Source organism: Pocillopora verrucosa, chromosome 6 (assembly GCF_036669915.1).
Source record: "Pocillopora verrucosa isolate sample1 chromosome 6, ASM3666991v2, whole genome shotgun sequence".
NCBI classification, from domain to species: domain Eukaryota; kingdom Metazoa; phylum Cnidaria; class Anthozoa; order Scleractinia; family Pocilloporidae; genus Pocillopora; species Pocillopora verrucosa.
In genome coordinates this window covers 9,575,728-9,600,398 of record NC_089317.1, presented here as the reverse complement: position 1 = coordinate 9,600,398, position 24,671 = coordinate 9,575,728, and the positions used below count along the sequence as shown (strand labels likewise).

At 38.8% G+C, this 24,671-nt stretch overlaps 1 protein-coding gene, 1 long non-coding RNA gene and 1 pseudogene across 2 annotated transcripts in view; 1 reads left to right on the top strand and 2 right to left on the bottom strand.

The window, feature by feature from the left end:
* The window catches only part of LOC131768906 (hemicentin-2-like), a 35,819-nt gene extending 28,858 nt beyond the window's left edge, over positions 1–6,961 (bottom strand). Inside the window, exons 1-3 of the mRNA XM_066169119.1 lie at positions 6,793–6,961; positions 969–1,286; positions 273–545 (exon numbers count right to left, since the gene is read on the bottom strand). Of these exons, the coding sequence (XP_066025216.1) occupies positions 273–545; positions 969–1,286; positions 6,793–6,820 (619 nt within the window). The 5' untranslated portion in view covers positions 6,821–6,961. The remainder of the gene's footprint in view (positions 1–272; positions 546–968; positions 1,287–6,792) is intronic.
* LOC131789761 (uncharacterized) lies at positions 4,884–5,991 on the top strand. Its single transcript, XR_009340631.2, has 3 exons — positions 4,884–4,968; positions 5,088–5,151; positions 5,628–5,991. It is a non-coding gene; the product is annotated as an uncharacterized lncRNA (long non-coding RNA).
* LOC136282022 (uncharacterized) lies at positions 6,842–22,044 on the bottom strand (annotated as a pseudogene).
* Between the last annotated feature and the right edge of the window lie 2,627 nt (positions 22,045–24,671).

Here is a 24,671-nt window from a genome sequence, read left to right as displayed (position 1 = left end):
TTTTTTCGGAAAAAAGAGGTCAAAAATTAGGAAGCGTATTATACATGGGCGCGCATTATAGACGGGTAAATACGGTAATATTTTTTCTAAGCAGTTTATCATACCTTTCTTTGTTGGTTATTTCTACGAATTTGTCCATGATACCTTATAAGCTGGTAATTTCCTCAATCTCATTACCCATCTATTTAACATTGTATTATAATAGTAAACAAAGTGCATAAGATGAGCTATCCAGGGAAAAGAATAGAAGTAGGTATTGTGAGTTGACTTACATCTAACTGTAACCTGAACAGTGTAAGAGTCACTGTACTGGCCAAGAGTTGGAACATTAACAACAGCTTCACATCTGTATGTCCCTGCATCATTCCTGCTGGCTGATGTTATTGTGTAGTGGGAGTTGTTTCGATCTTCCTGAATCTTTATGTTATCTTTATACCACATGTAAGTGGGTTCGGGGTTACCACTGGCAACACACAACAATGTTCTTGTGGCACCTTCATCCAAAGTTGGAGCTGTTGTAGTTTTAAGTGTAATTATAGGGCTCACTGTGTAAAACAATGAATTTTTATTAATACAAAGGTAAGATAATCAAGGGATTATTACAGTATCCTAAAATATTTTTGAATCACCAGATAGAAGAGTTTTAGTACTGGGGTTAAAATCTGTCCTTAAGCCTTGACACACTTGAAAATTTTTATATTCTGATTGTGGTTATCAGTGAAAATCACCAGGCATGCTTGATGCAACAATGGCAATTTCCGTGGATTGCTATGATGGGCATGTACAGTAGGATTGCTGATGTCTGGCATGTCAGATATCACTCATCTTTGCTTATGATCAAATTGGCTACGCATAATCTGTGGAAAAAATCGCCAAGAGTGTCACCAGCTTTAGTTTAAAAATGTTAAAACTAGGAAATGTTTATGCCACTAATATTAATAGCAAGTTACCTTAGTTGAGGAACTTACCGACAACAACTAGTGTAGCAGTATCTTTAATCACAGGAGGGAGACTATTGGTGAAAAACACTTGACAATCAAAATCACCATTGTCCTTTGCCTGAACGTTGGATATTCTAAGTGTTGCATCCCCTAATACCTGATACTGTGAATTGAGAACAGTGGCTGGTCCAATTGATGGTTTAGTAGCAACCCAAGTATCATTGTGAAACCACAGTATTTGACTGACTGTTTTCCCATTGCTGTTGAAATTCCACGTCAAGGATGCAGATTGACCCTTCAACTGATACTCAGGACTGTTTGGTTTACTTGTGAAACTTTGACTGTCTGGAAATGTACAAAGGAATAAAAAAGAAGTTTTAATGACTGTCTAAGGATAAAAGACTATCAAGAGAAATTTCCAGCTTGCTTTATTCAAAGGTGCCAATTAGGAACTCAAATCTCAAAACATGGTAAAGTAGAGAATTTTAATCAAGTTTTTTTTTTAAGGTGGAGATGACAATTTTTTAGAGTTAAAGTATTCTTCTATTTTAACTTTTAACTCCCATGGGTAAGAGTTGCTGCTTACATAGGTGAAAACAACTCTAACCTCCTAACAAAAGAACTCTCAAAAACTTTCTGAGTGCTTTTTATTTCAATGAAGACACTGTTTCATTAACATCCTCAACATGGTATTTTAAAAGTTGTACCAAGAGAAATTCCCTCTTCTACTAAAACACTTAACTCATTTAATTTTGTTGTATGTTGGGAAGATGAAGCGGGCTTACTTATCAAAATGTTTCACAAAAGAAAGTCAGTCATCTTGGAATGAAATTGAATTGGTGGACTGGAATGGGTACCCTGTGCCACATTTCCACAATTTATGCAAGAATTGTGCAAAATGAACATTGGATGATTAAAAACTGTTCCTTTAGCTGAACACAATGCAAATAAAATCTGTTAAAGCTGACTTGGAGGAATCTTGCACTAGTGTAGCATAATGATCAATTTCTTCATAGCCTACAAGAATTATCCAAACATTTATGGCTGGCTATGGTTTGCAATCCTGTATTTACTTTAATCAGATTCCAAACTTAATCAGTAATATCATTAGAGCATTTGTAACAGCTGCACGGTCCTTGTGTTAAGTGTTTGGTAAAATGGTTTGACTAAGTTGGTTCCCAGGCAGCAGTTGTACAGGCATAAAAAATAAATTACATTTTGTTATAAGGGGTTTACTGGTCACCAAAGCCGATGGCAAGTGATCCATTGCTGTCACTGCTTAACATTTCTGTATGATAATAACTATCACCATGAATAAATCACTCCTGTTTGGTTTACATTGGAGCAAGACTCTTTGGAAATCAAACTGGCTGTACACTTTCAAATAAACGAATATATAATTATTCATCTAATTACTCCTTAGTTGCTAAATTTATCACTATCGTTACAAAAGTATGCTGCATAATGAGTTTACAAGGCAAATACAAAATAGACGCGGTGTAAATTCGCTGCAGGTTTGAAGAAGACTTAGTGAGATGCTCTTGAATCTAAAACAAACAAATAACTGCTTTGTATACGACAAGACAAAGGTTACCAGCTGGTAAGTCAAAAACAACTTAATCACAAAATTTATTACGCAATAATCTCGTTGAAGAGTTTTCTTGTCCCTAACAGCTTTCCAAAGCAAGTATTAGATGTGAGATTGAATATCTCCTTATTTAATCACCTTGTCCATGACCAGCACAATCTCTAAGGAAATTCAAAACTGTTTCTACCCTGTTCCTCAAAATTCATAACTGCCTGTAATTAAATTTACCCTCTCAGACTCTTAATCGAGCCTCATCATTTTCATATGCTCAAATTTTAGAAAACAGAAGATGGCCACCGCAGAGCTCTTCCTAATTTACATAATCCGTAATACCACTGTATCTTGCTCTTAGCTAATCAGAGCGCCATTAACTAAAGCTACATGATAAAAATATTTAATGAGCGGAGTGCCATTTGAGATCATTGATACAAACAAAGCATGTCAGTTGAATTAGGAACGTTCTTCCCAAATTGAGAGTTTTAGTCACAAAACTCTTGGAAATGGAATTTAATCTCTTCAGGCATTGTTTGAGGGAAACTACATGTAGGTTAAAATTTGATACTTCAACTATTGCCGTGCCATATTGTCATTTCTAAACACCATGGGTCAGTTATTTCAACAAAGTTTAGCCGTAGTTTAACAAAACCATGTTCTAAACAATCTTCAATTTAGCTGGACCTTTTATCTAAACATATGTTTTTGTGAAAAGAGTCAAGAGGGCCGAAATCTAACAGAGGAGGAACATTCATTTAATGAAATCAACCCTCTTATAGCTAGAGTCAAGGCCTAAGGCGCGCCGCTTATGTAAAACCATGGTTTTGGTTAGACCTCCTTTAAATAACCGGCCCCAAAAATCTGTCAGCAATGCCAATGTCAAGGCCGAGAGAATATCAACAGTTGATATTCTCTTGATATCCTCTTGTTTTAGATTGAGCGACAAATGAAATCCAGGTATTATTTCTAGGTTTCTACAAATATATTTTCATGGTCGAATCTAAATCTCTTTATTCATCATTCCTCCATATATTTCCAATACACACCAATAGATTCCGATGGAAAACGTGGTTTTTCGATGGAATGGGCAAAAGTCTCTTTATGACACCTTTCGTTGAATGGTGTCACGAAGACTATTTGTTTTTTTTAGTTGACATTTCTGACATTCATACCGTAAGTAATCATTCGATACTGAAATACGAAGCACGTATTGGAGTGTACTGAACGTCATAGTCTTGAAAGTCTGATTCATTTTACAAAAAAAAGATTGTGTCGTTTATGCATCCAATAAACTTTACAATAGATGAAGTTCTATCAGCCAAGCGCTAAGCAAAACTAACTAAAAAGAAATAGTGCGTCAAAACTCGATTGATGTTTGAAACTCTTGTGAGACGTTTCGTGACTATCAATAGATTTCAGTGAACTGCATTGATTGATGATACGAGATAATTAACTGTTTACTTTCGTGACGATCACACGAATGAACGGCAGTTTTGAACACAGATTTCTGTGAATGGCCTCAATTGATTATGTGAGATAATCAACAATTCGTGTTGTGGCAAATCATTTATTTTGAATAACATGTTGAGTTAAAAGATATAAATAGACACTAATTGTTAGATTGCATCTACTTTGCCACAGTAAAATAAAACGATTTCCCTACTTTACCTCGCATAATTGTAATTATCGCGTGATATATTTGAGAAAAACTCCACGGGATAAGATAGTGTTTCTTGCAAAAAATGTGAAACATAACGAACAAGTATCTGAAAATGTTTTTGTCACTTCCTACGAAGTGAAATCTGAAGCAGGCCACACTTTCAAGACTATGACGTTCAGTACGCTCCAATATTACGTGGTGTGACCAAATAGAATTCGTGGTTATTCCGTCCCGCATGACGAAAATACCATCGAAATTCTTGGATTTTAAAGGCTAACGAAAACATACTTTTATTTTCGTTGCTTGGAAAATACAGTAGTAAATAGTCGCTTAGGGCTCTCAAGCTGCGTCCATGGTAAGGAAGTGCTTCGTATTTCAGTATCGAATGATTACTTACGGTATGAATGTCAGAAATGTCAACTAAAAAAAAAAAACCAATAGTCTTCGTGACACCATTCAACGAATAGGGTCTCACATTACGTGCACGTATTTGCTTCATAAGTTGAAGATACTTACATACTTCCCGAACAAGGATATGTAGCAGCAGATAAAAGTTGCATATTCCTGTCAGGAACTCCATAGGCTTTAGATTACCGAATGTCTGTTTGCGGCTGCTTTCAACAAGAAAATAGGGACTTTAAGATCCAACAACGCGGACGTGACTGAAGCTCACCGGAAGTAAAAATATCAAAATGATTACCACAGCGCATGACCGTGACGTAAACAAGTCACGTCCTTGCTCAAGACGAACGCGCTGGACAGCATTTTCACGTTGTCAACAAACTGTAAGTATTTCGACTTATTTCAGTTACAAAAACACAGTAAATTGGCACTTTTTCTTTGTATATCGAAAGTTTTATCATCCCGGCTGCATTCGTCATTTCTTTTGGCATTTTCTTGTCAGGCTCACTCATATTTCTGAACAGACAAGACAAGACAGTTCTCATGGCCTCAAACACCAAACTGCAGTGAGTAGATTCTTGCGTTGTTCGTTCAGTGAATTACGGCTAAAAAAAAAATACTGATTTGTTGTATAAAAGCAATGTTGTTCCCGATTACAGTATTTCCTTTACCTTGAAAATTTATTTTGAGTCCTTTACCAGCACTGTGCTGTATTTTGCGGCAATTCAATTCACACACTGTTTCCGCAAAAATTGTTTCAGTGAGATTTTAATTTTAGAGGCTACGGGCACAGCAGTTTCACAAAGACAAGAAACAGAACTATATACATGTAGAAGAATATGTTTGCCAATTAAGTGCTTCTGTCCGCAAAATGTTTGCTTTAAGCCGTTAGCGGATTTATAACTGGACATACACTTCAATTGGCGAGTTAGATTTAAGTTTTGTTAGAAGTCATCAGTTTCACATAATTCCAGGTTTGCTTTAAGTTGTTTGTAGTTGTACACGTATATTTAAAACATGTATCGCTTCTTTTTGTCTGCAGGATTATGAACTGGACGGAGGAACATGATTCCGTTTTTTGCCGAGAAATAATCTTTGTAAACCCATTCAGTGCTAAGAAGAAATCCGTTCAGCGAAGTGCCCTTTTTCGAACTGATCAAAAATAAATATTTCCTATTGAGCAATATAATCTCACAAAATTACCTATGGTTATCTCTAACTGATAGTGTGATTGAAACAAACTTCAGCAGCAGCTGACAGAATATTACTGAGGCATTTGCCTTCGAACGCTTCCTATCAAAATTAAATATACCAAAAGTGAAGAATATATCCATCATCATAACAACATGGAGGTGAATAAACTGTTTCAATACATACTGCTTCTACTTAATAGTAGCAAAACGAATAACAAAAAAAAAAACCCTTGGTCGAATTTCTCTCAATTGCCTCCTATTCACCACGGCTTCCAAAGCCTGATACTAACTGCCGAAAGAAAGAAACGCTCTACAAAATTAAGTTAATCACCTCTCTACTATTAACATCAGTCAAATTGTTCGAGAAACAATATTTGGAAGCTTCTTTTTAATATTGACTACCGAGAGAATAAGAATGTCTCTATTAATGAAACCGAAAATTCCACAAATTGATGTACTTAATGAATGTTACCTTTTCTTCAGTTGTCGGTTTCCTTCTTAATTATATGTTTTGATGTTGTTACGCATTTATGTGCGACACAAAGCATTTTTCACAAATATAGACATTTTAACTTACGGAAAGGTCAAAATGCATTGTATCCCTTTGGTTGAAAAACGTGATACCCTAAAGCCGCTGTATTCGACTATGTAACGGCAAACACTCGAAATGTTTAGCAGTAACCAGCACTTAGCCATTCTATGAAATTCACCGTTCACTTACGTGGGATATATTGGCAAGCAATATTCCCACGGGAAATTTATTGTACATAAGTATGTCTAAGTTCACTGTTAAGTCTTTTTTGAATTTCGTTAGATTTTCGTTAGATCGGGCCAGTTGAGTGAATCAGGTCCAAAGATGGAATTTTAAGGCTGGCCATGTGGACGTAAGTTGTCTTCCTTGAATGAAGTCATTCTACAGCTCTGAAAGCTATTTACTCAGATGGGCTCATAGCCGTTATTGATAGTTGTATGGAAGTTAATTAGATGTCTCGGGTTCAAAGCAACAATAGTGACCTGTTTGGAAGACAGATTGCCGCGCCATCAGACCACGTAGGTCATGTAGCTTGCATCCGAAGATTCCCTGCTGTGAGTCTGGGACCCAACGGGTTTCGACTGGTTTGGTAGTGTTTCTGGTTTTATGTCGTGCGAGTCTCGTGATAGTGTATCTGGTCTCACAAGTTCTCCACGGACATTCCTATATGGCTGCAGGATTAAAGGGAAAAGATCGGAATTTATGACAAAAACATGTCAACAATAATTAAGCAAATTTATGTGATATCCTACCACAACAAAAGAACTAGGGCCACTTTGACATGGAGTGTTAGGACCCAATTGTTCGTATACAATTTAGGTGATAGGATCTAGAAAAACCTTGGAAACATTACAAGAGGCGTTTCCCTTCACGAGGATAACAGGGCTGAACAATTATCATCCCCAACTATTTCTTTATGATAAGCGCAGAAAAGAAAATTGGTGTTCCTTTCTTTCATACACTCCATGTTTCATAAACAGAGTTTTACAAAGGTAAGTATGTCTCCTCTGGTCCATAGAATAGAGAAGCTTGCCGGCTAAACGCAAGATTTTGCGCAGTGGGTGAAGGAAAGAAATACAATTTTCTCTTCTTGTTTGGCTGGTATATCATAAACATCAGAGCATCGTATGTCAAAGCTATGTTTTTTTTATGAGAGAATCGTCTCTGTGTTTGATCAACTTCAAAGTACATAATTATTTTGGAGTATGTGGAGTAAACGTTAACTTCGGAAATGAAGAATCTATCTTATTCCACGAACTTTACCAGTTTACTCCGCTCCAGCTGATAACGTACAGCACCGCTTGAACTGTTCCGTGGACGTTTTTCCAAATGGAAATCAAGAGGTGATGAAGGCTCTGATTTTCCATTTTCTGCGCGGAAATAACACTAGATGTAAGTAAACTTTTCAGTTGTCAAGGCTAAAGGAAGAACAATAACACTTAGTTATCACACACTGTGTCTTCGTAGTTGCAAAGTCGAAAGTATGACTGCAAATTTGGATCGTTCCTTAATGGAAATATTTCACTTTTGTGTCATATGTGGCCATGATATCAAACGACGTCTTTATAACACTGACCCTTGTTGGTCAAGAGCCCTCACGCGACCACGGAGGGCTCCAGAAGAGAACAGATAAGCCATGGAAAATATTTTTTAAGTTATAACACCACAGCTCGAGGTTATCATGAGATATTTCTTAACGCAGGAAATATACTCTCGAACTTCTCTCCCTTTTTTTTTTTTTGAGTTCTTTAGTCGACCCCGTAGATTTAACACTTGGTTACCTTCCTGTATCATCTTTTTGAGGCGTTTGGCGGTTGCTGGGTTTTTCAATGGGGATTATTGAGTTTCTTGGCCCCTCACTTGTAGATACATTAGCGGGGCCATCAAGATCCAAGTTGCCAGGATTATGTAGAATTGGTCCTTTAGCAGATTTGTCCTTCGCTTTGAAAGGGTCTAGCGATAAAAAAGAGTAGGTGGAAACGATCATGAACATCTTAAATTCTTTAAGGAAGATTTGTAAGTAAGACGATCCAAGTAAAAAGTGGGTAAAATAAGTAACACCAGGCAGAGGGAAATGTTTGATGCATTCGAGAAGACGTCTGCCATACACCTTAGAGTAGTAAGCTCTCCTTCCAGCACTATTAAAATGTTTAATTTTCAATTTAATCTTATTCTTTTTTCTAGTTTCAGTTCATCTTACCAAAAACCGATTCAAGGGATGCAGGACTTTGTTTATCTAACTTCCTTTTCTTGTCTGGCATGGCATATATCGCCGTTGGATCAAGAGGTCCTTTGTCTTTGTCACTTCTATGTCCGTCTTGATTAGACCTCATTTCACTTGGTGCTACACTGGCTTCTTCCGCCCTGTGTACAATATGACAATCATAATTCGACATATGCATTAGGGATTCCAAAGGATGATAGACCTTGTCCTAACGTCTGTGAAGGAAAATTGGAAGATCATTGGGATGGTATGTTCTAAAATTGATGGGAGTCTCGGTGATAGCAGGTTGGCTTACGTAGCTACAGCCTACCACAGCCCTGTGGAGCACATCACAAGAGAGCATGAAAAAGCGGAGTACAGCTGACCTGAGCAAACACAACAGAACACAGCAAAGCATAACAAAGCACTGCAAGGTACAGCGTGGAAGAATGAAGCCACTCACTGCGACGCAAAAAAATTGAGTGGTCTTAGAAAAGAGAGTTGAATAGAGGTACTTATAGAGAGTACGTGGTGGTGGTGGTGATACAGAAACCTGTCTTCCGGGGGACTTTTCCGTCGCTTCTGCCTGCCGCCTGTGGATGTACTCGGCCTTGGTTCAGTCATCATTATTCGATCTTTCTGTTTCGAGGCTTCCTCATAAGAGGGTGGTCTGTGGTAGGAGGGAAGTGTACTGCAATCTCTCTGTGGTCCTTTCGCTAAATATGTGGAGGTCACATCAAGCTCTCCTGTACTTTGCGTAAGACGGTCATTTTTGGGGAGACGGGAGCCTGATTTTAGCAGCATTTCACCTTGTGGTTGATCTGAATCTAAGATAGACAAAAAGGTGGTGGGGGGGGGGGGGGGAAGAAAACAGAGAAATTTATAACTGCTTGCGAATTTGATATTTAGCAACAACCAGATTCGACTGTAAAAGAGTATTTGCACAATGATGCATTATTTGTACATAAAGAATTTTAACCTATTTTCTAAATTGACAACCTCGTGGGAAGGAAAGAAAAGAAATATAGTGTCGAGATGGCTGCAACAAGAGCCGTCTGTTTACGCGAATGGTTGATCAGGCAAACCAATTTTCCGTTTACATTAGGCACGTTAGTAACGCTTAAAAAAAACCCTAGAGAATCAACAGGTTGGGGTTCAAAGTATGGTCTGTGTCAATGTGTTGTATTTTAAGGTAAGACACGTACTTCACGCGGTACCCCTCTCCAGGCAGTTGTCTACATAACAACACAGGATAACTGGTGAATAGTCAGAGAAACCAGACGAAATATTGGGTAAAGGGGATAACTTCAACGAGCTAACATCCCATCCACAGAAAGCGGCCAACAAACCGGCTAACTTCACGCTTCAGGAACCGGAATAAACTATGGCTGCGATTTGAGTTATGTTCCTATGAAAACACTTTACATTAATTACAGCCACATTCAACGTTATCAAGAAAACTCTGTACGGTTAGCCTTATAAGGCATCATATGGATCAAGAATGTTGGCTTAAGTCTAAGTTCTCTACCGTCTGGTTGGTATCCATAGTTGACACTGGAATCTCTCTTCCTGTCCCTTCTATCGACTGAATTCTGGACGCAGCAATGAATGGATCATCTTCAATAGATTCCCTGCTAGAGCTAGGCTTGTCAGAATGGTGGGGGCCATTCTTTACAAACCTAAACAAAAAAGAAAAAAGAAACGGACGAATGAATAAAGCGAATCACAAAAACTGGAGAATGTGTTTGACTCCAACAAAAAGGCTCTCTCCAGTATCAAATAGCTACAATCACAGATATCAAACATTGCTTTCCGCCAACGTCAATTTGTATGAAGTAAATGATGTATAACAAAGTAACCTCAAGAGTGTTCTTATCAGCGTAAGATCCTCCTCACCAAATGAAATTCGCCTTTGAAAGTGGGAAATTTACCCTTTAACGCCGCCAATGTCACTCTAGCTAAGCGACCTGGCCATACTTTTCATCTCTTAGTGATCCGTTTGATCGCTTATTTGGAGCTACACAAAGGTAATCAGTTGTTGATTGCGAGCCAAACGTTGTAATTACCGCAATTTGGTGCGTCTGTTAGTGAATTAATAAAACTAGTCGATCAAACCCGGTAACCAATTTTACCTTACCTGTAAAAAGCGAAAGCAGATTTGACAGCGCTGTTTCGCATGAAAAGTATCACAACAGAAAAAAGTAAAATTTACCTCGAAGTAGTCGACATGTCAACGGCTTCATCTTGAAAGAAAGCAAAAAGAAATGTATAAGTATTTGTTAATATGACATGCCCGTTACTATCATCAGATGAAACTATGTTACATTGTAAACTCGAAGAAATTATTCATAATAAAAAAGAGGTCTGAAAGTCATTAGCATGAAGCTCATGTGGTCGTGGAGTATCACCAAAGGGAAACCATCTCTCGTATTGTCACCCAAAGTAAAGAGAAAACCAGGCACAAACTTAAGTCGCGTTTCTCTTAGCTTTTGATATAATCGACACCAACTTGATTTATACAAGTACATTGGACATGTATGTTCAACGTCGAGGAAAGCAGCTTTGACCGGGTAGCGGCTTTTACTTTCACATGAACCTTCTCGCTCCGCGGGGTAAGGGGGGGTGGGAGGTGGGAGGTGGGAGATAATTAAAAAGGTTTCAAAATCGCGAGAGATGAAACGATAGTGGTGTCAGTGTTACACTAATGGTAATACTTATAGCGTGATTTTCTTACCTCCGGAGCCCTTCTTCTTCTTCTGAGTTTTACTGATCCAACAAAGTAAGAATATAACGACAAAGAGGAGGACAAGACCAGAAACACCAGCTATAACAGCAATCATCCAATTCTTAAGACCTTGGTTATCCCCGCTCTGAGCAGGGAGTTCGGAAGGTACAGCGGATGCTGAGGAAAGGAAGTAATGTAAATGTAACTAATGTAAAGCTGAGGCATTTAATTTAATGCAAGCACAAACAAGTTTAAATTCACAGGCTAGCGAATGTAAAGAGTCACGAGTCGCAAATCACAATGCTGAAAAAGGTTAAGTAGCCAAAGCTTTCAGCAGTTTCTCATGTTTTCACTTTTAACATTACCATATCTGACAGAAAAAAAATCGTCCATCATGTAGTGCTTTTTAAAATTGATATTGTTGGCCACACTTCGGAAAATCCTGGCAAATATAATTACGTCAGGAGCTTGCCTTACCAATGAATCGATTCCCATCCGGAGACAATAGTGGCTTCGATTTATATATACTTGTAAGACATAGTTTGATGCTACACTAGTTTGCAGATTTAATGAATGTAACCGAAGAAGTTACAATTCATAGACCCAACGTTTCGGCACTCCTGTCTAGTGCCTTCATCAGGGGTGATCTAAACGCTGCAACAAGAGGTCCTTTTATATGATCACTAATTAGCGGCCTTTTGTTTTCTGACGAGGCGTAAATAAGCTTCAGGAAGCAGACCGCCATCGTCACGATTTAAAGGAGCGTGGGCGGAGTTAATGTGCCAAGCCTCCAAACAAAGGCGCTGGTGGTAACGCCGATTAGTGGTGATAATTTTAGAATTATCCCACCCAATTGTATGGTTGGTTAGGCAAGTATGCTCCGATAAAGCTGAATTTTCCTTTTTGCATAGAAAACCCGCTTTTTGGTGCTCTTTTAACCGTGTACCAAACTGGCGTTTGGTCTGTCCGATGTATTCGTTGTCACAGTCATTGCAAGGAATAGAATAAATGGCGTCGGTTCGTTGTTCTTTCGTGACAGGATCCTTAGGTTTGGCGAAAATATGCCCCAAAGTCTGAAAAGGTTTTTGAGCAAATTTAACGTTGTGGCTATTCAGAATTCTCTTGATGGGTTCAGTAACACCCTGTATGTAAGGAATAACAGCAAAACCAGTCGCTGGTTCCCTTTCATCAAGAGCGTTACTATTTGTAACTGGTTTTTGGCAGTTACGGAGAAAAGTTTTTGTATAGCCATTTGCCTTTAGGACATTGGAAACATATTTCCTCTCCTCAGCCTTCGAATCGAGTGAAGATGGTAGACAGTCAGCCCTCCTAAGTAAAGTTTTGGCTACAGACTTCTTATGGCAAATAGGATGGTGAGAATCGAAAGCGAGGTATTTGTCGGTGTGGGTGGGTTTACGGTAGACACTTGTCTCTAAATTACCCTGAACCCCTCTGGACACGTTTAAATCAAGAAAGGGCAAATGTCTATCCTTTTCACGTTCAAGGGTGAATTGGATCGACGGCTCTACTGAATTCAAATGCGACAAGAGGCGCTCCGCTTCATTTCCGGATACCGCAGAAATAACATCATCGACATCGTTTCCAGAAAAAGGGTTTAACCGGTGAAGTGGCTAAGGCCCTTTGCTCCACGTCTTCCATTACCATGTTAGCAATGCCAGAAGAAACAGGCGAACCCATCGCTGTACCAAAAACTTGTTGATAGTATGTGCCGTTATATGTAAATTGCGTGGTTTTGAGGCAAAAAGACAGCAGATGAATAATATCCTCCACAGGCAAAGAAGTTCTTTGTCCTAGGGAAGCATCTTCTCTGAGTCTTTCTTCCGCAACCTTAACGGCAAGATCAACTGGGATTTTGGTGAAGAGCGAAACAACGTCGAAAGATACTAATTCTTCACAAGCGTCAAGAGTTTTATCTCTTATGAAATCCGTAAATTCGCAGGAATTTTTGACAGTGACAAAGCTTTGTCGTGATATTGCTGTTTGTCCATAACCACAACACAATTACCCTTGTCAGCAGATAATACGAGCCTGTCCGGATCCTTTTTGAGAGTTATAAGCGCATTGAAAACATCCTTTTGAATGTTTTTGGGAGGAGGTTTAGCACGCCTGAGTATGCTACTTACTTCTGCTCTTACCAAATGCCTACGATCGTCGTCGAGTTGAGAGATACTCTCCTCAACAGCGGCGGCAATTTCGGCAGTCGGTATTTTGCGAGGAGCAATAGCAAACTTTAGACCCTTCTCTAAACCACTCCGTTCCAGCGCGGATAATTCCTTGGAGGAAAGGTTCATGACCCATTTATCTTTCAGAGATGAGCCTGAATTAACAGGAGACCTCTTACTGAGCAAGTGACGGAGTTTTCTGTCGTGTTTCTCTCTCTGTTTGGTAAACGTCTGCAGTTCTTTCGAATTGCAAAACTCCTCGACCCAGGAAGTTTCGGAGTTGTTAATCAAAGCAGAGAGTTCACTGAGTGAACGAGAGAATAACGTACGCAACCGCAGTATGGAACTGTGACATTCATCTATTCGTAGCTTAAGAAAAGAAAAACCAGTACGGACCATGAGCTTGTATCCTTTAGCACTCCGTAAAGGAGGCCGAAATCTCAAACTCGATGGAAGCACGTGGTTTTCTTTGCAACGGTGATTGAAATACAAATGACAGCGATACTTAGCAATGCGGACTCTGATGTTCGCGAGCCGGTTGATCCTTGTAACAACAGTTTGACCATACTTTTCTCGCAAATAAAATATATTAAAGTTCACACGTCAACCAGGTGGACAATCAGACATAGTTTGATGCTACACTGGTTTGCAGATTTAATGAATGTAACCGAAGAAGTTACAATTCATAGACCCAACGTTTCGACACTCCTGTCTAGTGCCTTCATCAGGGGTGATCTAAACGCTGCAGCAAGAGGTCCTTTTATATGATCACTAATTAGCGGCCTTTTTTTCTGACGAGGTGCAAATAAGCGTCAGGAAGCAGACCGCCATCGTCACGATTTAAAGGAGCGTGGGCGGAGTTAATGTGCCAAGCCTCCAAACAAAGGCGCTGGTGGTAACGCCGATTAGTGGTGATAATTTTAGAATTATCCCACCCAATTGTATGGTTGGTTAGGCAAGTATGCTCCGATAAAGCTGAATTTTCCTTTTTGCAAAGAAAAACCGCTTTTTGGTGCTCTTGTAAGTTATCAACTTTAAAAGGTAATTAAAAAAATTAAAACACACCACATCTTACAGCAACTAATAATGTCCTGGACTGGTCCTAGTCATATCCTCGCCTTTCATTCCTACTTACATGCATTTTCAGTAGTTTTTGTGCCATACGTTGAGCTGTTGGGTCCTTCAGTTGGCCTTCCGGGTCGCCAACCTACTATTTCTGAAGCTTTTACACCCAACTCTTTCAGCCCTCCATTCTCTGCAGAATCTTTTAGCATTGAAAGCACCTTCTCTTCTTTAACAGAGGAATTGAACTTCAAGGCCAAATCAACAATCACACTACCACACCTAGGAGGGTCAGAACAAAAACGAGAATTTAAAAACAGGTCTACTTATAAGAACAGCTGTAAATCGTAAGACTTTCTAGTATCTCAGGGTAGCTGGCTGAAAACCTTAGGCCCCTTTCTCGTGCATCCTCAATGTAATAAGTTCAACAGAGGACTGAAAAATAACCTGCACACATTGCGTAAAGAGTAGGGTAGGAATTCCAGCTATTGTAATACATCATGTTTTTGCCTGAGTCACAGTAAGTCCACAGCAACATCTTTCTAAATACATAAAAAGGGCAGATTACCCAGGTAATAATTCATTTCGCCTACATACCTGTAATTTGTTAATTCTGTGCTTCTGTATCCTTCATTTTTAAATAGGTCCTCGATCTACAAGAAACGATAACAAAATTATACAGTGCGAATCCCATATGCACATCATCACCGTTCTGCTGAATAAAGGTATCTATTTACGTGTGTGGTGGTGTCACATGCCTAATAGTTACCTTTTGTTCGAGGTTCTTCCACAACACGGATTCAGATAAATTTTCATCAGGACACTGTTCAGTGATGAAAAGTGTCACATTTATCACATTGCCTGCTATAACTGTTTGATAAAACAAACAAGCAACATTAGTTTAAAGCTGTGTTATGCTACTGGAGGCGACACAGCGGCAACAATGGAAGTCAAGTGAGGTCTTTTTCAAAGAAAATAAGCGGGAAAATTAAGACACCGAGTTAACAACTATGTCAGCTATTTCAGTCTTGCTGAGCCTCGTCAGCATGGTATGGCTAGCATGATGACTTATGGGTTTCCACAAAGAAAGATATGACTGATTATGACCCCGTGAAATCTTAATCATTTCATAATATTAGCTATTCCAGTGCTTGGCTGAGTATGATTCAACTTTCCTTGAATATATATAATTACTTGCAGGTGATGATCAGGTTTAAATACATGTAGGAACAAGTTGCATTCAGTGATCGTTTGTTATACCAAAGGAGATCTGTGAAGTTGTTATTAAATTTTCATAAAGGAAGCTATGTAAAAATTCCTCATAACTCTAAGTTAACATCGCTTAATTAAAACTTACCAACTTTGGTGTTTCTTGTATCATTACCCAAAACATTTGCCACATTGCAAGAGTACACAGCGTCGTTAAGAGCGTTGGAAACAGTAAGTGTGCTCTCATGACATGCTTGGGTCTGTGAATCACAAGGGAACCACGTGTAAGCAGGCGGAGGATTTCCTTCGGCTTCGCAGTGAAGACGCACACTTCCTTGTACTGCAACGTGATGTTCGCTAGCAAGTTTAACAACCTTAGCAGAATCTAAGTAACAAAAACAAGCAGAGAAGAGTAAAAATAATCCACTTCAGCGAGCGTCTGCTGTTAGGATGAATTACCGACGCTGATTAACTTATGTAGTAAACAAGATCACAGTAAAACTGGCCGAACATTTGCCATATTCCTTTCACCTATCTTTGACGAGCAACTTTTCAGTTTCTGTATATGTCGTCGAAACGTCAGTACTTGACGCTGACAACAGTACTTTTCACAAATGCTTTCACCCGGTCAAGAGGTTTTTGAAGTACCTTATTAAAGATATTTATCACTCATACTTCTTGAACGTCAACCAAGGTATTTTTTGGTTTACCAGTTGTTTTGGGAGACGGAAAAATAATGGGAATTAAAATTCTCAATGCTAATCAAAGCGGTGACAAGGTATGATACACCTACAGGTAACATTGACTTTTATCAGCCGCCACACTGGATTTCCAATTCCATTGTCAGCTGTACAGTTGTATAAACCAGAAGCAGTTCTGTTAATTTTTGTTAAATTCCAATGGGTTCCATGATGCAGCACTTTACTATCGTTACTATTTTCAAGCACTTTGGTCCACGTTATGTTTGGGGTTGGATTACCAAATGCTTGACATAATAGTTGAATATAAGATCCTTCTTGCACAGTTTGGTGGTCGCTAACATTGGCCATGCTCGCCGCATCTGAAAATAAATCACATTTTACTAGGTAGAAAAAGTAGAGAGAGAACAACTAAACTATCGTTTAAGTCAAATCCACACGTTGCGACCGCGCTTATTTAACACAAAAATTAAAGAACACCATACGAGAAAGTTATATAACAAGCTGTCTGGCAAAAGCTACGTATATATATAATGATCCTAAATTGACAGCGACAAGTATCACCCAAAATGTAGACGTTGTCACTTTCTGCAGGAGGAAGACAAAGAATTGAGCAACGACGACAACAAAAAAATGAATGCAGAAAAGAATCGACAGTAACGATAATGATGTCGATGACCTTTACGATAATGACGAAGCAAAAAGGATAACGATAATCACAATCACAATAATGATGATCCATCCTAATGAAGTTGCAACTTAAGTTGGTTATGATACGCATTATACTGAGTAAAAAACACCTTAGTTTTAAAGATATAGGCTACATCTTACATGACCAAACACAGCTTTTGTTTGTTTGCTTACAATGTACTGTGAGCTCCATGATGCTGGAGAGCGTGTTAAGTTCGTTGATGTCCTCCCTGAGGGTTTTAACATCAAATCTATATCTTCCTCTGTCTGATCTTTTCAGTCCAACAATTGTTATAGACGCCATAGTATCTTGTATATAATCCACATGAAAACGAGGTCTATAAGCTGTATGTACGATTGGTGCAGTATTTAACACTTTCTCTGCAATGGTTTTTTCCCCGCTGCTAAGATTAGTAAATTCTGCTCCTCGAAATGACGACGCTAGGCCGAGTGTTTTCATATAGGTCCACCGAAGGGTGAGGTTGTGACGTTCAACAGCAACAACAGATAACGGTCGCTCCACCCAATTCAGATGTCGTTCTGGCAAAAAAAAAACCCAAAATCGTCAATTCTAAATCAATTTAAACCGCCATTCTTCCCATACGTCAGACTATTGCACCTTTAAAGCGGAAATTGCACATGGTTCTACTTTTAATGTGACGTACACTCCCAGTTAAGACTCTTTGACTCTAAAGGAGATAATACAAAGACCATTGCCTTACCGGCGAGGTTATAAGAATGTTCTAAAGCTGGTTTTTGGGTTATGCTGTTTTGCATAGTTTTGGGGCACTTGGGGTCATTTTAAGAAAAATTGGGCGCTTTTTCTGTCAACTTTCTCAGACATGCGAACAGCTATGCGTGCTATAACTGTAGCTTGCTGATCACTCCGGGTAACTCTCGACCCCATAACATTTTGGTGGGGCTACCAGCTACTGTAACTATAAAGGGTCTTGACTGAAGATCAAAAATAGCAAATCCTTCCAAAGCTCGACACTGGGTTTGAAAGTTGGGTCATGGTAATTGTATATCTTGAGACAGATTGAATACAGAGGGGAAGTACGGATACCAAAACCAGACATTTTTATCAAAGAGACACAGTTGGGATGGTTGGTAAATTAAACAATAAAAAGTAACGAGAGTGATTTAAGACTGGAGTTTTATACAATGCGTCGGATGCAATAAGATGGATATCACCGAACTGACACTTACTTGTAAAATTCACGAGAATACTGTAGGTCCAAGAGTTACTTAGCGTGGAGAGCATGCATTGGAAAATCGCTCGTTCATCCTCAGTCACTTTTTTTAATATCAGGGTGGCCACATTACTATCGCTGATATTAAATCGCGTCCTGTAATTATTTTTGTTATATATCACAATGTCATTGTCAGCATGGTATATAACTCCAATGTCATTCCAGCTGCTGCCATCATTGATGGAAAAAGTTGTTGTCTTCAGATCTGAACCTTCTGACAAAGTGTAATTCCAACTGAGATGTATGTGGGTGCTGCCCTTCAACACTTGAATATCAACTGTTCTGATGTCATTTGAATCCGTTTGGGTCCAACTTGGGGCTGGTTTTGTCCACAGTACTGTAGTGGCTATAACATTTTGAAGTAAGACATAATCTTTTTAATTTATCATACAGAGAAGAGAAACGGTTACCCTCCTTAGAGGGTAACCATATTATTATCCCTTTCACACCCAAGATCTCATAAGGACTGAATTCTCCTTATTGTTTGCCTTACGTCAGTTTGGAAAATTGAATATTGGATCAATTAAGGAGAAGGAGAAATTCTGTCTTGATCACTCATGAGAGTTAAAGGGGAAACACACTTCCTTTTTCAATTGACCTGTTTACAAAGCAACTTGAAGTAATCCCAATGCTATGCTACCCAAGCTGACAGATACAATAACGGTTATGGCAGTGCCAAGGGAGCCCTCTTTTCCCTCTAAGTACTCGTTTTTCCTGTCTCAGCTGCACGAACGTAAAATTGACATTAACAGTAAGAGTGTTCCCACCAATATAACTTTTCACTCACTCCAAATTTTGTTTATCCTGAACTAAGAGGTAACTGTTCTTTGAAGAATGGGTTTAAACTGAATAACCCTAAATCACTTATTTTTGCAAAATATTCGATCACTTCTAGTTACTTTTGTTCAAATATTCGTTCGCTACATTTCTAGAATGGTGTAGTTTGATTTCCATGAATCTTGTGTTAGGAGAGAGGTGGTAAAATTATTGATCTCTAAACTGCTTTCTTTTTGTAAGCCAAAGTAGCAGCCACTTTCAAGATATTACGTAATATCACTGCACGCCCAAAAAATTTTATCTACCATTTTGAGAACTTTATACAATATGACTTCTTACCAAAAGCCCCCACCCCTTCCCCCCAATAAGAGATGTCCTTGTCAGTCCAGCAACTGTTTTTCAATTTCAATAATAAAAAATTCACAAATTTAAGGTGAAAATTGTCGTAAGAGTGAAGGAAAATATCAAGCCGTTACTGAAAGAACGTTTCAAGACGGGCAGGGGTTAAAGAATAAAACACTTAAGAAAACATTCATTAGCAGGAAGACTAATTTTGCCCTTAGAGGAGAAGAAGGAAAAGAAAAAACCAACTTTCTCGTTTGTAACGATAGCTTAGTAATTTTAGAATTTTTAGTAGAGAGAAGAAGAATTTGTGATAAGAAGTTGAGGATGTTGTTCCTTCCATTTTTCTTTCAAGTTGAATATAACTGAAACTATGCTTCACAAATAAAAGCGACGACATCGTATTCAACTTGTATGAAACTAAAGAGGTACGGCAAGAATCACGACGGCAAGTTATTCGACGTTTATCGCGTGCGATTATCTCAGACTGCGAGAGGTGTCGATCGATGGGCAATCAGTAAGATCTAGAACACTTTAACAACGACAAAGAGCCTTTCATAAATGGGAAATTAAAATAGCCGGTTTTTCTTGATTAGGCACACTTAGAGGGTGACGTTGCAAAAATTAATATATCTATGAATTAAAATAAAGCCATTTTCTGGCAGAAAAAAGCCCTCGCAATATGTTTGCGTTATTAAGAGCATTCCAGAGCCTTTCTTGTCTTTTGCCCTCGGGATGTCCAAGGAGTTAAAAAATATAAAATAACAACAATAGAAAAATGAACTGAGGCTCTGAATATTCGCAAGAAGGAAAACTTTTCGTAGAGACAGCTTACGTTGTCTTTTGGTTTTTAGTACAAAGGGCAATTCAGTTCCTTGTGCCTGTCTGAAGTTCTTATCAGTTTGATCAAGAACAGCCTCGGATCTTTTCAAATTTAACAATAAAGGCAGACACATTAAAACATTGCTAGCGGCATTGCTTTTGCATTTCACATTTGTGACACAGCGCCAAACCAAACACTCCGGATATTAATGTGGTCGACGTGAAGACGCCAGAGAACTAAATTATTTATTTCTGACCACAATGATTCTAAGAATTAATTATTAAGTTTACACCTCCAATTACGCAGGAAACCTCAAACAATAATATTTAGCTGTTATCAACACATTGTTGTCGATCTCTTAAAAGCCAATGAACCATTTCCGCCTGTAAGCCTCCCTTAGGCGAGTGCTAAATGAAAGCACGTTACGTAGTCAATTCTCTTCTGCGTAACATCAAAAAAGTTAAAAATAGTAAAAGAAAACTAAAACTCATGTTAGGCTCATTTAGCATTTGCAGTGCTGAGCACGGAAAAGCTGCAGTTGACAACAAAGCTTACCTCTATTTTTGGTAACAATTTAACACTAACTCTAAGCAGAACCTCAGTATAAACAAACATTAACAAATGTGAAAGCGTTAGCAAACATTGGAGTTCATCTTTCAAAATCGCGAGCGATGCTATGGATTTAGAGTACATATCATCTTACGCACAATAACAATTCGCCCAATAGAAGAAAGGGAAATTGACAGATCACAGAAACCATAATCGTGTTCAAGCTAAAAGCATGACAACAATCACGCGTAACATAACATCAGTCACGCAAGACTCAACAACCCAATGTGTATATTCGTTTTTCCTTTTCGAGCTTCAATCTTTCCAGACAGCGGATTGTGTCATATTTTGGTCGTAAAATTTAAACATAATAACAGTTCTACGCCTATCTTCGCCTTATTTATGTCTACATCCACAGATGGCATCCTAATTTGCACAAAGGAACCTGGAATGTTTCGGCGAAATTGTCGTCATTTCGAATCATTGATCAAGTTGATCACTAAGAGTAATAAATCAATCTACGGCTCCTAGCCCCTTTGCTTAAGTTTTCTCGGTTTCCTTAGTCCGTTAAATAAAACAGATTATCTCCTTGTGAGTCAGTGTTATATTTTGACTAAACAAAAACATGACTTTCACGGGTGAAATCCGATAACATAAATACAAAGCCAGCCAGCCTTTATGACTCAACGATCATACAATTAAAGGAAAAAGCGTCTTAAATGTGAGCTAGTTTTCTTCTGCTTTGAAGAATGTAATTGTTATCAAAATATATTGGACCTTGCATTAAGACATCCTCAGTGCTTCGACAGAATCTATCTCCCCATGATAAGTCGAAAACTATGAATCGCAAATGCATGTGATCTACGAATATTTACGATCTTATGTATGAATCAAGTACACAAGATGAGAATTATATGCTTTACACCGTCTCAACAGCCATACGCTCGCGACCCTGTTTGGAGCATGATCCCCGCTGATATCAAAGCTACATCACAAAAACTTACAGATACGAAAACCATGTAAGTGATAAACAAAGCATTGAAAGCCTTAAGCTTACCGACAAACTGTCGATGAAGAATCAGCCAGAGAAATATTCCACCAAACCTTGTTAATCCAATTTTGTTAAGAGCCGAAGTTATGTTAACCGAGGCCATGTTCTACAACAAACGCATACAAGACGACAGATCACTTTCAATGGCGTGCAACGTATCACATTTTACTTTCACAACAGCTTAGCTGCCAGGCAACCGTCAGCGTCAAGCGAGTAGGCGCGCGTGGCCTGTCAAAGGTGCTGGGTCGGTGGCTTGTGAGCGATGCTTGGTGGTTTCCATGTGAAAGGGCTAAATCTCCGCTACTTTTCGTCCGCACACGTTTTCCTTTATCTAAGCAAAATAAAAGCCTGGCAAAAGTTAAAGAGTGTGTCCAAATCATGGAAACCAAAATAAACCGCTATGAAAAGATGCGTTCCACCTAATTGATACCTACTTGTAAAGTTCAGGAAAATCCTGTAGGTCCAAGAGTTTCTTAGCGTGGAGAGCTAGCACTAGAAAATCGTTTGTTCATCTTCAGTCACTTACTTTTTCAGTAACTATCAGGGTGGCCTCATCACTTCTATTGATATTAAATAGCGTCTTTTAATTATTTCTATCATGTAACATAAGCAATGTTATCGCCAGGATGGCATATAACTCCTATATCATTCCAGCCGGTGCCATCATTGATGGAAAAGGTAGTTGTATTTAGAGAACTTTTAGTTGTCGTTCTGAACCATCCAACAAAGTGTAATTGGCTTTTTCTCCTCCTAGTTACGCTTTACACATACGTTTCCATATCCCGTTAAAACAGATTATCTTGATAGAAAAAAAGTGTTGAGACACGTTAGGTAATTTAACCGAAAGAAGAAGGCATGTAGTTCTGACGAGGACTGACATGAAGTAATGAACTAGGTTTTTGTTTTATCTATTTAAAGTTATCGATATGGACAAAGGATCTAGGCCAAGGGAAAGAAATCTCAACCTCCTTTACGACAACCGCGCCTCAAAGATTTTCACACAAAGGACGCTACAGCATAAACACAGATACATTATTATGTAAAGTCGTAAACAATGTATCAAGAGACTTGTACCTACTGGAAGACTGGTGGTGAAGAATCAGCAAAAGGCATTGAATCAATCCAACTTTGTCAAAGCGACCTGAACAGTAGACGATACCAAAGGATCACCCTCAATTTCGCGCAGGGTATCGCATGTTGCAACACGTCAGCTTTACTGCCAGGCAACTGTCGCAAGATTATAATCTCCTCTAAACCCTTCGTCGGTGGCGGGCAAACAACGCTAGATGGTCATCTTGGGAAACGGCCCCATTCCCACCATTTTTCGCCCGCCTTCGTTTTCGTATATCTCCATTTAAGAAAGTCTGACAAAGACTAATTTAAGTAGTGCACAAATCGTTTCAAGCTTTGCGAAGAAACAAATATTAGAGAAACAGAATCATACCAAAAGAAAATCTACAAGTTACTTGACATAATGAGATGGCTGCAGAGAGCTGGCCATTAGCAGAGAGTTTGCTGTGTAGCTTTTGCTAAAAGCTTTGGCCTTAGATCTAGAGCACTGGACAGGGATAAAGAAAGCCCCTTTTGTATCAACAATATTCAACAGTATTTGCAAGAATGTTAACAAGATTCCAGAGGGAGGAGGGTAATTTTTTTTTAGTGCAAATTACATGTTATAACTCTTTGCCCTCTCCTCCTTTTCCACTTTGCGGCCTCACCACGATTACCATTCGCACTGTTTTAAAAAGCTCCAAACATGGTTGAAAATACTATTGTTGAAATTGTTTGATCTGTCAAATCCATTTACCCTAAACATCCTGACGTCAACCTGCATACCTGTATATGTTCTATACTGTTCCCTACACATTCCCTATGTGACTAACAAAAAGATTTTGTTTTTTTAAAACAATCGTAACTTTTTAAATGGCTCTCATAAGTTTACTTAACTGACCTCTTTTAAAGGCCAATATGGACAAATTGGAAGCAAACGAACCGTGCTGATTTAAAAAAACCCCAACGGGAAGGAGGCAGGCCAGTTGGCTGTACATGTGTACAAAGTGCAGCCAAGGAGTTGAACTTGGGGCAACCGAGAACAAATCCAGTGAGTGGCAGGATGGAGGGCCAGGAGTCTAGAGCCCGAAACCACCAGACACAAGACCAGCGCCCTAACTACACAGCCTCCTTGGGATTCAACGGCGATATCGTGAGTGGAAATTGGATACTAGCCACTCGGGAATTAAATAGTTAACACGGCCCTTTCTCCACAGTTCAAAAAATTCCTTACTTTTGGTAACTGCGCGTACTATTTTTGAAATGAAGGGTGGAAAAAAACAATCTCAAGATGCGGAGCCTGTGAAATCTGAAACAGACAACAAAAAGATTGATGACTCAATTTTATCAAAATGTCACCTCCTTAAAAGTTGAACATATATTCAAAACCCCTCACTCGTTACCGTTTATACTCGAACATCAGTATGCATAGTCTCTATGCTGTGCTCTATACATTACCTATGGTGCTGAAAAGGAGAATTTTTTAACCAATCACTTCCTTTTCCTTTCCCTTTGTGTTCTATTGTGTGGTTAAAGGTGATATTTGAAAGAGAAATTACATGGTTGTCACTCTTAGGGTCCAAGGGTTAACTCACGCTCTGCGAAGAACACAGGCATGCAAAATAATAACCAAAAAAAACGAAGTCAATGGCCAGTGCTGAGCTTAACAACAATTACAGACCCACAGGTCACATTTAAAAGGTACAGCATCTATGCCAAAACCCTCAACAAATAAACATAAAAAGA